Below are 16208 nucleotides of genomic sequence, written 5' to 3'. Positions count from 1 at the left end.
AACTCAAAAGTATTGGATTTGCAGTTAATGCAAAAAATTATTCCTAAGAGTAGAGATTTTTCCATTAGAAGCCACCACTCAAAAATACGCTCCAAACACAGAATCTGTGTCCCAGTCCAATTGCGCTTGCACTTCCTAAAAAAGCCTGCAAAGTCTGTGAGGCGCAGCGAAATCTCTTACCCGGTTCCAGGTCGTCGACCAAGCATTCCTGCTCGGCTCCGGTGTACACAACATCCATCTGTTCGTTGCGTTTGCGCGACATCTCCATCACGTACTGTCCCACCTCGGAGCCGCCGTTGTCCCTCGGCGCATCTTGGTAAAAAAAGCAACTAGTTATAACCGTGGCTTGAAGCGTTTGGCGGTTTTGTGACTTAAACGTTTTGTTTTTTACAACAATTTATAAGAGTAGTTACAGGCCCCCTTTGTGATAAAGTCGAAATGTCACTTTCAAGCCACATAAATTCCCGAATCTGTCGTTCGTTTGTCGTTTCGTCACGATGCTGCTCTGATGTACGTCGTGTTCCTATGATACGCTATGGCCAAGTTGACAGTATAATATATGATAAAATATGTGGAAACGTTGCACGAGAATAACCTTGGTAAAATGCTTTTTGATATAAATACGAGCACAGATTTTCTACATTGAAAAAACTGTTACAAAAACAATTTTAACAATGTTCAATACAAGGGTTGGGTTTACTTCCAATTTATTTTATAATAATTGCGTGCACTTGCTAACGGAGAAATCCACTTGGTCACGGAGAAAATAGCACTTTTTTACAAAACAATTCAGAAGATACGTTAAACGTTCAATGCGAGGCTGGAATTTATTTGAGTACGTTCAGAAAAATTTCGTGCAGTTGTTCAAGGGAAACCATAATTTAGTCAAACCTATTTGCCAACATTTTTGTATAACATGTAAGACACAATCAGTAAAAATATTATGGATACCAAGAGTTCACTCTTTTGAATTTGTGATAACACTTTGTCCTAAGATATATTTTTAAATTTAATACGGCACAATAAATAGTGTGAGCCACGGGGAAGGGCGACGAAAATCAAACTAGTATGTTTGAAAGACATGCAAATAATATAACAGCCCCCCTAGTATTGCACACAAGTTTATAATCTACCGATAGTATACTTAAACGCAAGGTAACAACAAAATTGTGACAGAATTTCATGCCTTTTTAGTTTACCGCTTTGCACTGTAACTTAGCGCCAAGTCCGAGCAAATCTAGTTTAACTAGAGCGTATAGTTTAATACAGCAACGTTATTTTCCAGACAAGCTTGGCGTGAAAATGGCAAAGCGGGGTACGCCTTGAAAATCATATTACTTAATAGGAATTACACTTTGATACGCCCAGCTCAATTTATAGTGCAAACGAGCTTCAAGTGCAGTTGCTTTTGGCGCTAAACCCATTTCCTCGACACACTGTTGTCAGTACGGCTTAACAGGCGCCGGCTATTTCGTGCGGTAATAAATTGCAGCAAGTTGATTACGGCGGGAGTGCGCGTCAATATTTTTACTCAAAACCGCGCGCTTGACTCCGCAAACAAACACGCGTACGACGAGTGAGCAACACAAACTGCAAAACAAACTAAAAATCACCGTGTACCTGGGACAGTGTACACGGTGCATTAACTCACCATGAGTCAAGGTTTATTGATCCCACAGGCGGGTCAGATGAACAACCGCGCTTTTATCACTAGCTAGACGTAAATCCGTTTAAATCAAATCATGAAAAAAACGGCCGACTCGAAACCTATATGAACATGTGCTGGCAAAGAATGGCCACATTAAAATCGTAATGTGAAAAAGTGCCGGTCCTGGTGATAACATGGCGCCATAATACTATTCGGTTTTGGAGCATAATGGTTGGAGGTTGTAGTAAGACGTATAAAAGACCATACAGAAGTAGGAATCATTTCGGACGTTTCGAATGTGGCTTTTTATTGATTTTCAACGTTGAAAATGAATAAAGAGTTATTCGAAACGTTCAAAATGATTCCTACTTCTGTATTGGCGTTGATGACTATTCGGTTTGATAGATCAAATCGTATGCTGCTACAGTACGGGCATGCAAAGTCTGGCATCCATCGAACGGCCGCTCCAAACACAGGGTGACAAGGCTGGTGCTCTGCGCGCACGAATCACGTAGCCCAGTCTATACGTCTGCAGCGGGTCTGGCAAAAAATTCGTTCGGATGCGGCAGTCACGCCGCTGATATCCGAGCAGGTGCGGGTTCATGCAGAAGACGGCTTCGCGTTCGCCCGTTCGCCAAAATTCGGACGGAAATTCGAGACGGCGCTATAAGCTAATGAAGGCGATTTCTAGGCGAGTTCAATGCGAAGGTCAATTTTGTTAAACGTGCTAATATTTTCTTTCAATCGAACTTATGGCGTCAAGTGATAGGCAAAAGTTGCATAAAGTACCATTACCACCTAAACTGTGGCTGAACCTCTTTTTAACAGAAATGGGGTTTTCCTACTTGGCAGAGCTACGATTTTTTTAAATGGCTAACAAAAAGTTATAAAAATCACAAAAAATACAAGCAAGAAATTTTTTACATTTGTTTAATCTTAAATAAAAAACTTTGGTACACTAACCCATACTTCTATCAATACATTTTGACAACTGAGTCGAGAAAGCGCTTGAAGACGTGATGAATTTTAAGTGATCCAGTTACATACAAACTGCGAACGTGCGACGCGCAAACGTAAACTTGATAGTCAAATAATTTTAAAACTTGTAAACTTTCGAAGTATTTCCGCATTCTGTGTACACTGTACAACCATATGCCGGCAGACACGATCGCAATTTCGCCCAAAACACTTGACTCAAGACACAGAATTTTCCGCAAAGCGGTGGCGGCGAAATAATATACTCACCCCAAGTGACCTTGAAGAACCTCGCGTGTGCGTTTCCTTTGACCTTGGGCTTTCCCGGGGCCTGCGGCTTGTCGGGGCAGGTCAGGTAGGACACCGTTTCGCTCCACTTGCTTTTACCCTCGATGTTTTGCGAGCAGAGCTGCGAAAAAAGGAAATTGTGAGGTCAGTTAATAGAAATGAGAGGTGAATTTTTGGGTGACTCTAAGGACCACAAAAGTTTTCTTTTTCACAGAACCCCCGTTTTTTGTTTATTGGGTGAAATTTAGATGTGTGATGTGGCGATGGGAGACAGGCGAGTATAGGCGACTGTTGTCCCGCTAACGTTACACTTACATGCTTAATTAATGTAACTCGTTCACTTACTTTTAAGCCTAAAATTTGGGCACAATTTTAATATTGGGCCTAATAAAATTTTTAGCCTAAAAATAAGACACAATTTTAAAGTTTAACCTAATAAAATTTTTAGTGAAAAATCCCAAATAAAAGTTAACTTGATAAAATATATCTATTAACCGACGTTTCTCTTTTAGACATGTGAGTTTTCTAAAGACCTCAACATGGGAAAAAAGAAATCGGACAAAAGTGCTTCCGGCTATTTGCTCTAGCCAAATATAGGCTGTGGCAACATTCCGATCGATCCAGTCGACACAAAACACATAACCACGACATAACGCACTTGAGGTGGCGGAAGTGGACTTGTTCGATGCGTTTCGACAGGATCAAGTAAAAAACTGGGCGCGGTCAAGTGCGCCAATTGAATCCGAAATCAAACCAAACCGCGGCGGGACGTGGTTCTCGTGGGCAGCTTAATTGTTGGTCAACGAAAGGTGGAGTGATTTCAACAATGTACAGCACTATTTTGGCTAAGAGTGGAAAGCGAACTGATAGCGCTTGGATAACGGGACGAAATAACGAAAATCTGACGGCTTTTAGGCATTTAATTTTAAACTGACAACCAAATGCCAAGCGTGCCTTTATCATTGATCGATTGGACTTGTTTATTAGACTATAAATATAAATATGTGTAGGAATTTTTTAGGTCGTACATACTTCGTTCTTTCCTATGGTTTACTATACGAAATACCCGGCGTTACCCAGGTTAAATAGGGTATTTAACAATAATGTGTAGCCTTTTGCAATAAGCGCGATACATTATGTGCATTCCAGCAGTGTCCCGATTGTGCGTGGTTAAAAATGTATGAAGTCATCAAGCTGTTGATTGTTGATTACCATCGCATAATATGGTGTACCATTTCCGTGTAAGTGTAAATAAATTTGTAATTTAACATTTAACGGAAAGTAATTTCCGTATTGTGTATAAAATGGGTCGAGTAAATATTTTCTCACAATAAAAGTAGAATATGGCCTTTGTAAAAGTGGCAACAATATTGTGACCATTTAATCACTAATTGGCGTGGTCCTAGCATTGTGTAAGCTTTCGGAAGCCGCACGTTATAGCCGATGTATACAAATATTGGGCTATTTAGGAGCAAACCAAATTGCAACGTTGTGTGTTTTGTTTAAATGGAACGACTAAACACACAACTTTAAGCTATAAACACGTCCCACATATTTTACGTAACGGAACCCGTTACATACATCTATCGAAAATCACTAACAAACGTAAAACCTTGAGTCGTAGCAGCAATAGTTCAAATTGCGCGAAATTAAAGCAAATGTAAACCCAAAAGGTGACATACTGCGTCCAACGAAAGAACAGCTTCTAATCGGATGGCGTGGTATAAAAGTTTGCTGAAGCCTCATGTTACAGTCGATGGTTTAAAAAAACTGTGACAATTTAACATGCAATCAAAGTGCAATGTTATGTGATGTTTCTGTAATGGTAAAAAACAGCGACATTTATCGATCCAGAATTACTAACATACGTAAAACTTTAAGTTGTAACAGCAATTGCTTAGACTTGCGTGATATTCAAGCAAATAATCCCGGCAGCAAACTGCGTCAGACGTGAAATAAACCCTGGAAAATAAAAATTGCTTACCCGTGACCGGTTTGCGACGGCTCTCGCTTGAGATGCGCGACTTTCTCTCATAGAAAGAGACAATTTTTTTTCTGTCTGGGAGCACACGAGTTTCTTTCTATTTTACCCTCTCGCCCGACATCTCGCTTAAAAGGGAGCAGTACGAGCGACGTTGCTCTGTCTGTCTCTTTAAGATCGCATGTTAGCGACCGAGCCGCATACACGTACATTGTGCACGTACGCGGAAAAACTTTCAGTGGTGGGATTCAGCCGGTTCGCACCGGTTATATCCAACCATGTTGCAAAATTTTATGGGATCAGCGAACCGGTTAACATTACTAGTTACTGTCAATGGATTTTTGCATCTTATTCCATACATTGATTTTTGAGATCCAAGTAGCTCACGTATTTGTTTTTTTTTAATGTGCAATGTGGTCAGGGTCGCACGTAACAGTCATACATTGTATGACTTTTCCTTTTGTAATTGTTTGTCTGAAAATTTAACGACTGCTGCTTTTTAGTGTGGCTGTTAGCAGTGATTGGATTCAGCCGGTTCGCAACATTCGCTGGGACCGGAGGTTGCATCCTGTTCTTGCAACTACTTTAATTATTTCCCGAAAAATATGACTTTTGTAACAGAACCGGCTGAAATATATTACTTTTGTGACAGAACCGGGTGACAAAAAAACTAAATCCCGCCACTGCAAACTTTCTCATTTATTCAGAAGAAAAAGAGACAAACGAAGAGTTTCCCAAAAATGTTAAGCACCCGTTGTACTTGTCAATCCTTCAAACCGCTATTCAGACTAGTTAGCGTCATCATGCCATGTTCCTAAATACGCTCATGTGTATAAAAAAGCGTGCAAATCAAGAGAAAACACGACGACGCTTACCCGAAACCTGTAGTGCGAGCTCCTGTTCAGGTTGGTCAGGGTGTACTTGGTGTCGGGTCCGTTGTAGACGGGCGTGAAGCCGTAACCGCTCGTCTCGTCGTTCTTTTCCAGGATAAACGAGCTGATGTCGGACGTGGCCTTGACCCATTGGAGGGTCAGCGTCCTTACGGTGGCCTTGACCAGCCGGGGCGCGTCCGGACTGCTTGGCACCGTGCCAGACGTCTGGCAAGACAGCTCGGCGCTCCAGGGGCTGTTCAAAGGGGGGACGGAAAACAAACAATAAGGGTCATTGTCGGGCCGCGATCTCTGGCAATCGTCAATTTATCAACGCAGGAAGGCGGCCGGCACCGTCGTCTCGCCAAAGAACAATGATTAGCGTTATGCCACCGTTGAGCGGTTCGCGGTAGCGGCAAAGACGAAAGACGGGAGAATTTCGCGCACAAGTTAGTTTTTAAGTTACATGGAAATATGGCGGATTGCTTTATGTGTGCATTTTGTTTTTCACTTTAGCATTACTTTAAACATTGCCACCAAAATTTAGTTAACTTCGATGGGCAGCTTTGATGTATTGCTTCCTTCGTGCGTTATTTGTTTTCAATGTTTTTTTTTAATTGCAAAAAATGGTATTAAAAATGGTAAAATGGTATAGTTTTTTGATAAACTTCTGAGAAAGTTAAACATCAACCGGCATTTTTCTATCCTTTCTTTACCATATATTTCGAAAAGACAATTCTTAAAGTTTAGGTAGTAGGTAACATTCACTGGGCAGTGCGTTTCCGAACACCGTTAACTATAATTAAGAAGAAAACGGTGAGACCGCTCTGCTGTCAGCTAATTTACTATTGTACGTTAAGCTTTGGCGGCGTCAAGGTAATTCCAAAGTTACCCAGGGATTAGGGTCGGGTTTCGCGGAGCGGAAGATGTATGTGATTTTTTAAGCGCCGGTGTCTAATCATCTTTGTAGGTGCAATGAGCCGTACGCGCTGTTGTTGTCTGACCTTGGTTTGACGTGTTTTTAATAAATAACTGAAAATCGTGAGGGAAAATAAGAACAATATACAGAATTTGTCTGTTTTGTAGTTTGATTTATGAGTAAGCTGAAAAGTATCGCTTACACAGTCGCAGACCGATTAATTCCCATCAAGGGAACCTATACCGCTTGAATCAGAGAACTGCTAATTAGAATGCGCATATACGGCGCACACAACAAACCAGATGGCGGGATTTTGGTGACAGAAAACAAAGGAAGGCATCAGAGCGCACATCCGCCCATGCAACGCACAAGGCGCCGCGGCAGTGAATTACTATCGCATTCTGAACCTTCCATTAGACACGGCGCTTCGTCAAGTCAAAGTCCAGCGCAAACAAGTTGTCAGCAGGCCTTAGAGGCCGGAGAATGACGAATTATCGCGTTGGCCTTGGCTGACACTCTAGGGGTCGGCGTTGGGGTTGAGGGGGCTGGTTGAACCGCACATATCCGGTGTAAAGCCGTAAAATCGAAACTGGACCTACGCGCTATGCCCCGTAATGAATTACGCATACTGAAATGGAAAACGTCCGATCTGATTTGTTTTGAGAAATGGCGATTTTGCCGATGGTTTGTCATGGAGTCGGGGATGGTAAACGTCATAATTCAATTAACATTTTGGGGTTATTTCAGACTGTTACCTCAGTCGGACTTTTTTTTTCAAATAAAGGGGTCAATATTTGGCAATGGGACGAAAATGCCAATCATTCTATTTTTTGTTACCTCAGTCGGACTTCTTTTTTTTTCAAATAAAGGTGTCAATATTTCTTTGCTTTTTCACGAAAAATAGCTTGCATCGGTGTGGACAACGGAAACAATATTTTCAAAATCCAAATTTGACTGATGAAATGTAAATGTTCGGGCAGTGAAAAAAAATAAATCCCAGCAAATGGTAGGAAGGTTCAGTGTAAAGTTAAAACTGGGACGTCAAGGTTCTGGCAAGCTAGTTCCTTTTTTGTTGGAAAGCGTTGATCGACACGGAATGTCAGACAAATGCTGCCAAGTCGCGCAACTTCATCACATTAAACTGTCGGTCGTCGCGATTTTTTTACGTGATCTATCGCTCATCGACACTTTGCTATTTGCGATTCAGCATTAAAGGCGATGGACGGTGATTGATAAAACCGTTGCGGCAGGCGAACTCTGCCAAACTGTTTTGATTGAGTAGAGCCGCGGAGAACACGATGACATGCCAGCATACATTCAAGTTAAGTTTGGAGTCATTATATAAGAGTTTTGTGAAAATCTCCGGGTGCAGAATACATCCCGGAATATTTCAGGATAAGACTAAAACAGCTAAGGCAAAATATAACAGTCATTCATACAAAGCCGATTGATGCAAGAAATTTAAACGGAATTTTGTAAATACCATTTCTATAAATTTCCTGGGTACCATTTTTGACCGCCTTTAGCAGGTGCACCATATAAAGCAGTGGTTTAACCCAAACCCCTAGGGTTCATGGGATAATTCCCAGGGAGGTTTATTTGGGCAAATTTATTTGAATTAAGCCTACTTGGTGGTTTCAGTGGTTTTGGTGCGGCTATGAATTGACCAAGGATGACCAAAAACGGGCTTCAGTGCTTATTGCAAGTTTTCCGTTAAAATTTCCTGCCAAAACGAAACACGATTAAAACAGAGCAAGAGAAAAAAACAAACGAAAAACTACATGGGAGTCGATACCTACAGCAAACTAAAATGATGACGTCACAATATTTTAGTTTTTTTGTCCCTCAATCAAAGGCCCTACGGGTACAGCCTTATAAACCTTTTATGTGCACCTACATACCACTCTACGCCATGTCTAAAAAATTTAAGTTCTACGATGAACACATTTTTTCATAAAGCTCCGGACAAAAAACGGCCTAAAACATACCTAAGCAACAACAGCAAACCAAAGAAAGCAAAAAAGAATAACGGCAAAAACATGTTATCTCCCGAAAAGCAAATGTTTTTTTGCTTATTGTAATAGTGAAGTTGGTGTGCACTGAGTGTATAAGTACAATAATTTGGTGACTTTTATGCTTTTGTAGCTTTATATCTCTGGACTCGAGAAATTTTAGATTTGCAATGGTAAAACTTAGCTAGAGTTTATCTTAACAAAAATCAAAACAACCGAAGTAATTTTGTGCTGTTATATATAGACGAGATAGTTTTATCATATCATGAGACAAGGGTGAATAAAATCTGGAGATAGATGCTAAGGGTGAATAAACTAAAAAAGTTTAAAAAGCACTGTAATAAGCCATCAACCCACCTTCGGCCTATCTTGTTCTCGGCGGCGAGCCTGAAGCGGTAGGAGCGAGCCGGCTGCAGCTTAGTAACCTTGTACTGCTTCTGGCTGTTGCTGAACAGGGAGCGGAACTCCTGGCCACCGCCCCCTCCCCCCGCGGTCGTACCCTCGTCCCACTCCAAGTGGTACTTGATGATCTTCTCCCCGTTGTCGAGCGGCGCCTGCGGCAAAGAGGCTTGTTTGGCTTTGTTTTTCAGTGTTTTTTAGTGTTTTTAGTTAGTTTTAGGGCTAGAGGGCGCGCGACTGGCAGTGGGACGAAATGCCAATCATTCTATTTTCGCGTGTGTCGGCTATAGTTTTTGTAGTGTCACGCTAAGAGTTTTTACATTCCAACGCTGCTTTTTTAAAATGCTAACGCTCCTTTGACTAAAAATAAAAATTCAAATTAACAAAGTCAAACCGAAAGGGTGGACACAAACATAATAGGAAAGCTGTGATCTTCACATTCTTGTTTCTAGATTTGTTTGCGACTGGGAAAGTTTGGTACCTTCTGTTTTATAAAGCCATACTTGTAAGACACTTTGATCAAAGTATGTCTATAAAAAGCGCGATAAGCCAAATCATGGATACAAAAGTGGCTTACAGATTTAATAACAGGAGACCAAACACAGGCACAAAAAGGAAACTGTTTTGCAATCAAGACAAAAAGTTGTCCTTGAATTTTACATTTCCAACATTGATGTGCCAGAAGTTTAACTGCGTTGTCCATGAGCTTGTTTTAAGAAATCAAAAAAAAAGTTTGTTGGGTTAAAAATGGTCAATATGTCTTCTATGCATTGGGAACAGATTGACATCGCTATTACTCTGTAATTGTATCAAAGTTGAGATCTGTGCACTCGTTTCACATTGCGTGGCGCGTCAGTGGCAGGCTGCCGCATATCGTCATACAACAGAGCTCACATGTGCGCCTTAGACAAAATCGATCGCTCTTAACGCGCTGGTTCGTGAAAGCGCGGGTCACGTTTTACGTATTTTACTGCGAGTGCTTTCGGAAGTGCGACGGGAAAATGCCCTTCTTCCATCAGGAGCGTCTATATTTACGCAGGCGCCTGATCTCAAAGGGATATATTTTACGGTTTATTCTCGGATGCGACCCGCCGCGAAACTGAAACCTAGTCAGATCACAGCACGTCATTTATAAAAGGTGTTCGCAAAAAATAGCTTCTGTTCGCATGACGGCAACGCGCGTATTTGTTCGTCGGCAAAGGACCTCTTGAGGCGGCGCGGTGGGTTAAGTATAGAGCAGAGGTGGGCAACCTACGGCCCCCGGGCTAGATTCAACTGGTCAACGCAAATTATGCGACCGGCAAAGAATACAAACTGAACACGAGGCCATTCCTCATATTTTTTTACTATTTCAACTACCTAAAAGCAATTTTTGGCGCAAAACTTATTCCTTCATCGAGTGTAAATTTCAAAATACCCTAATTTTATCCCTGATTAACAGTCGTTATGGTTGTTACAATAAGATGCGTAAAGTCTACACAGTTAAAATTTAATGGCCCGTAGCAGTTTTGTAAACAAGTCATTTTTTAATGACTCAAGTCCCAGTCATGTCATCAAATGACTTAAGTCCAAGTCAAGTAATAACCAGTGACATAAGTGCACTTGAGTCCAGTCAATGACTTTAGTCATTACAACACTGGCCCGTTGAGACCTTTCTGAGTTTGGTTTTAGCCCGGGACTAAAAAATGTTACCCACCCCTAGTATAGAGCATCAGGCCATAATGTCCGACGCAAGTGCAGGTAATGGCCGGGATTTGTGGCGCGTTCGTTCCGCCTCTGCGGCAAAACACTTCCGACTCGCGGTCGAGGCTGGCGTTTTTGCGGCACGGCGAGCGGCTTTCGGACAGCCAAGCTTGCAGGTGTGAGGAAGCGGTCGCCACAACAGCAGCGAAAACAAGCGGCTGACAACATACGCGCAGGCTAGTGGGCGGCTATCGCGTTACCGCCACCCGCCGTGCTTATAATACAAGGCGTAATGTTTGGAACGAAGGCGGAAAAGGAATTCTTGAGGGATATGTATATCTGACGTTATTCTGGCCACCACGAATATGGCACAGACCCCAATTTTCACCGTGCTTCTGCGACTATTTTGACTTGTTTGTTAAGGCCTTCCAACCATATGTCAAGTTACAACATTACTCGAACGGAGAATTAAAACACCGGCGGTATAAATCTTTGTAAAACCATTTCATTTATTTTTTTTACACTTATTGTTAAAATAGCACATCGGCCGCAATTTGCAGGCAGCATCATAACATTAACCTCAGCTCCACATACCGTGTTTATAAAACAGTAAAAATGAAACCCTCTCCTGTGACTAAATTAACTTTCATGAAACAGACATCGCGTATTTGTTGAGATCGCGCATTACAACAAAGCAAATCCGGTTTCATTCTAATAGTGAAACAAAAATGTTAACAGATGGCATTAAAAGAGTTGCTCAGGTCGCATGCGGCTCGTGGGTTGCATGTTGTGTACTTGCGTTTTAGTCAATAGTTTCTGCCCGTTGACCGTTCAAACGGAACACAAAGCACAATGCAAAAGTACGGTTGCGTATTCGTCAGAATTCATGGACGATATCGTTTTCTCTGACAAAACCGCTTCGAATAGGTAACTTGGGTTTTAAGTAAGGGCCAGTTCATTTTGAAGCACGTGTAATTGTCTACATAACTAGGTGTACAACACGACCTTTCGCCAAATCACCTTGGCTCTTCGTCTGTTCGATTTCGTTGGTATGTTCACGCAGTTCTTAGCCATAAAACGCACAGGCCACATCCGGACGCAGCGGTAGAGATCCGCGCGCGCTTAGGGATGGATGCAAACGGACTTGTTTGTCGGCACTTCTGAGCTACTGCTGATTATTTGGCGGCGAAAGGGAAAGAAGGGGATGCGGGTGTGACGCAAGTGGACGCGCGATCGAGGAAGTAGTTGTGCTCCAATGCTCACTTCCTGCCGCGAACGGCGGTCGCGTGACACCTTACAGCGGCAGCAGCCGATTCCAATCAAGCCGCCAGAGCCACTGTGTTGATGTTCGACAACCTTTTGGCGGGCGCAAGTTGTAACAACAGCGACAAGCACGGGCGACCGGTGTCTGAGTTTTGTTGCGCAGACTGAGGTCTACGTGCTTAATGTGTTTTTCGAAGCATATGTTGGGCTAAAGACGCGAAAAACTGCAGCCAACGGACAATTCCATTCGTATCATTTATCTGTGTCCGGCTGCCCAGTGTGATCAGCTCTACACACTATAACTATATTGCATAGTAAGCTTGTATTGGACTTGAAATTGACGATGTTAACCGGCCGAACATTTTAAACCCAGTTGGATTGCGATGACAGAGGGCCTAAAACAGTGCTTTCCAAACCTATAAAAATGGACCCCTTGTGATATTTGAGTGATTCAGAGAAGCTATATAGGGAAAGTTAATAAGATGGATACACTTGCTTCGTTTCAGTCAATATCTTCTTGGGGTTCTAACTTTTTAGGCCAAAAATTTCTCTTTTTCAGCCTCTTGAAACTAGTTTACGTAGTCCGAAGGGTCCCGCGAACCACAATTATGAAGCATGGGCGTAAATACCGTTTCAACAGAGCCGACATAAAGTAACTTAACAGTGAACCGAGAGTTAACTTATATTTGAAGGGGTCAAATGGTGCCGTTCTGTCTAAGACGCAATTCTACTAAAAACGAGATGGTAATTGGCCAAATACGTCTGAACGCTGAAAAACGGGTCTATCAAGAATATTTTTTTGGGTCCCTTTGCAAAAAAATTCGACCAAGGCTGAAAACGTTATATTATTATGGACTCGTCGTCTTCATGGATTTTACGCACTGTATCCTCGTCTGTGCAAACGCGCCAGCAGCAAAGTGGTTCTCGAAGTTGAAGTGGACGGCAAATAGTTCGGAATGTCCGGGTAGCGATCCTTTTCGCCGAGATTAGACAAACAGAGCTGAGAAAGTTGAAATGGCGATTGCTTTTACGGAATCGCTTTTATAAATGAGCTGATTTTTAGTGGACCGCGGCCTTGTCACCGCGGCCTTAACCATACAAAAATCCTAATCCAATACCCAAACCTGAAGAAGTAATCCACAAATCTGTGATGAAATTATTATTTCAGCGCTCCCACTCACATTTACCGGACATTGCGAAGGGTTGTGAGGTGGTTTGGTCAAATTCGCTTACATTGCAAGTTTTTTTCTCGAAACAACGTAATTTGTAAAATCGGCATTTTTGGAACACAGACTGTTACTATGCGTTGTGTGGAAATTTCTTGAAAATGTTAGCGAATAAAGTTTTTGCCATAAAGTTTTATACACATGATTTGTTTTACATATGTTGCACTTTTGCAGTCGAAGAGAGCAAATGACATATCGCGCTGGCTACCTTTTCAACCTTACACAAAGGCACGAAACAGCTTAACTTGCCCACCATCAGTCAAAAACAACGTAAATATTGCCGATTTGTGTATAAGCGTCGCAACCACAAGGTCAACATCCGCTATTTGATGCTAGGTCAAATATTTGCCGAAAATTGCGGCCAACCGATAACTCAAGCTTTGGGGAATATTTACCTAAAGACCCCGAGCACCGCGCGTCAATATAGATCGTCTCGCCGAATACGCAGTTCCCGTTCCTGGGGTTAAGACAACAACGCGTCCAAGATGCGGTAAGGTCATTGACATTATTGTTTAAAGGGAATTTACATTCTTGATTTAAAAGCAATACAGCTTAACAGGGTTGCCACTTGCCAAACACCGTTATGAATAAAAATTCAAAAGCCTTTCAAAGAAAATTTGTAGCTTTCGACCTATAAATTGAATCGCTTGGGAAGTCGAAAACAAAACAAATAAAATGCCATGGTTAACGGAATAGCAAATATTAAAAAATTGGTTTTACATTGACACTCAAACACAAAATTTAAGCTAGTATTCAAAACAAATTCAACATTTTTTTACAACATATGGTTTTCCAAAGACTTTTTATTTTTAATACGTTAAACAATTCAAAGACCTAGATTCAAAGACTATGTGGCAACATTGAATGAAAACAAAAAAAGATAATTTTAAAGCCAAACAACTGAACAGAGAAGAAAACGTCAGGCATATATTAGTATTTACTCATATCGCAATTGATGCATGATGCATACTGCTCAGGGCTAATTGGCAATCTAATGCAGACGACACTACTTGCCCCTAAATGCCAGAATTCACCATCCGAGTGCATATGTCTTTTGAGATATCAGCACGGGTTCAATTCATCATCGTTTGGCCAGTCGAAAACGACCAAGCACTTTGCGTATTCACAATGCGGGCGAACGGAAAAAGAACAGGCAACTACGTCAGCACTCAGCAGGCTGGCGCGCAGTTCGGGCTACATATTCGGTGCTGGAGGCCTGAGGAAGTACGCTCGCCTGTCATACAAGCGCCGTTGAAAATTGCGATGCACTGAGGTCGGCCAAAGACTCGGGTATTGTGCGCTAAGTTCGTTGGTAAGGGGTTGGGGTGAGTAGGGTCCAGACTACATATAACTGCAGCACATATAATCGGAATGCTATTGAATCTCGCAAGGTTGAATACCACCACGAGTTTAAAGTCCATGCTACGAAATTAGACAAACTTTCCATTTCCTAATAAGGGTGTAAACACAGTTTTAAACGTCGATTGCCAGGTATAACTGAATACTTCAATTTTCAAAAGCTAACTTGGTAGTTCCTAACCTGCTTGGCTTACGGTGCGCAAAACATAACATACATGGATTAGGACCCATTACTTGCATTTCACTAGTTTCACACATTAAACGAAATTTAAACCATCTTTATCAACTGTACATATTGTTTATAACGATATATATATACCATTTTAACGCACAACAACTATTGTAACAATAGGAATACTAGAGGAGCAGAAAATGTGAGTCTTAAAGAATTCGAAATAGCTCTTGGCATCCTGGTTGGAAACCAGTTGACTTGCACGCGTCTTACCATATGTTTGGTGATTTAATTTGATTTTCTCTGTTTTTGCGACTGAAACTCAAAAGCGTCTGGAGGTTTTACAATGGCCGAGAGCACACCTCCGCAGCGCATATGTCACAAAAAAGCCCTTTTCGCGGCGCGAACGGCCATCCGAAGCGTAAAACGCAATTAGGACAACAAGATCAGAAGGTGCAAAAGCCACTGACAGGCAGCGAGGCGGGGAGAAAAACGAGAAATATGAAAAGGCGGCGGGGTGCAATCACTACACTCACCGTCCATTTGAGGACAAGGGAATTCTTGGTGCGGTTTGTAACTTTGGGGGGCGGCGGGGCGTCGGGTTCGCTGCTGAGCGTAAGGAACGTGCAGGTCTCCGACTGGCTTCCTCTGTGTTGGCTGCAGCAGGCCAAGACCCTGTGTACGTATAAAGGAGTATGCAGTTAACGTATAGCTGGCTCAAATAGGCCAGTTTTCAAACGTTGCCTGAATTAGTAGGTGCTTTGAAAGCAGTGATATCAAACGGTAGGAAAGGATGGCAAAAAATGAAGCCGGCTGCTTTGAGTTAGTCGTTCAATCTGGCATATGCATACAAACACACACACAATGTGAGCGTCTTGTCTGATAGGACACATGGTTTATGTGAATTGGTCTCTAATTGAATAAAATACATTTTGACAGGTTTTGCAGAGGGAGAGTGGCCGACTCGCCTCATAAATACTGCGAAACGTCTTGTGTTCAACCGATTAACAATTCTACCTAACACAGTCGGCGTATAGCACATTTGCCTGCGCGCGTGCTGCTAATGCCTTGTCAAACGGCCGATGATTCCGCGAAACTGTTGCTCAGATTGCCAGCAAAGGGCGCGCAGATTGTATGAGGCCGCGTACGGCACGGAAACGAAGCGATCTGCGCGCCAATCCTGTCCGCTTCCACGTCGACATTTCGCGTACGCATTGTTCGCTCTACGCGTGCTGCGGAGCCCTTTATAGTGCGCTGTATATCAAAGCGTCGGACTTGGCTAGTTTTTAAGGCCGATTTGAAACAGGGTATTTTGACAAGCGACTGTACCTCTTCTCGTTTGACAGGACAGCTTTTTAACACAATATTTATTTCGAGGCCTAAACAGTATAATTATAATATGGAAAACGTCTGC

The 16208-nt window shown here is 42.2% G+C and overlaps 1 protein-coding gene across 2 annotated transcripts in view; it reads right to left on the bottom strand.

The window, feature by feature from the left end:
• The window catches only part of LOC146147061 (fibronectin type-III domain-containing protein 3A-like), a 47939-nt gene that overhangs the window by 19572 nt on the left and 12159 nt on the right, over positions 1-16208 (bottom strand). For both annotated transcript variants that reach the window (XM_083386996.1, XM_083386997.1), the window contains exons 9-13: positions 15331-15469; positions 9050-9246; positions 5768-6017; positions 2894-3032; positions 181-312 (exon numbers count right to left, since the gene is read on the bottom strand). In XM_083386996.1, coding sequence (XP_083243122.1) covers positions 181-312; positions 2894-3032; positions 5768-6017; positions 9050-9246; positions 15331-15469 — 857 coding nt within the window. The remainder of the gene's footprint in view (positions 1-180; positions 313-2893; positions 3033-5767; positions 6018-9049; positions 9247-15330; positions 15470-16208) is intronic.

Source organism: Ascidiella aspersa, chromosome 4 (assembly GCF_963924565.1).
Source record: "Ascidiella aspersa chromosome 4, kaAscAspe10.2, whole genome shotgun sequence".
NCBI lineage: Eukaryota > Metazoa > Chordata > Ascidiacea > Phlebobranchia > Ascidiidae > Ascidiella > Ascidiella aspersa.
The sequence above is the reverse complement of the archived record's forward strand: the minus strand, read 5'-3'. Positions and strand labels throughout refer to the sequence as shown.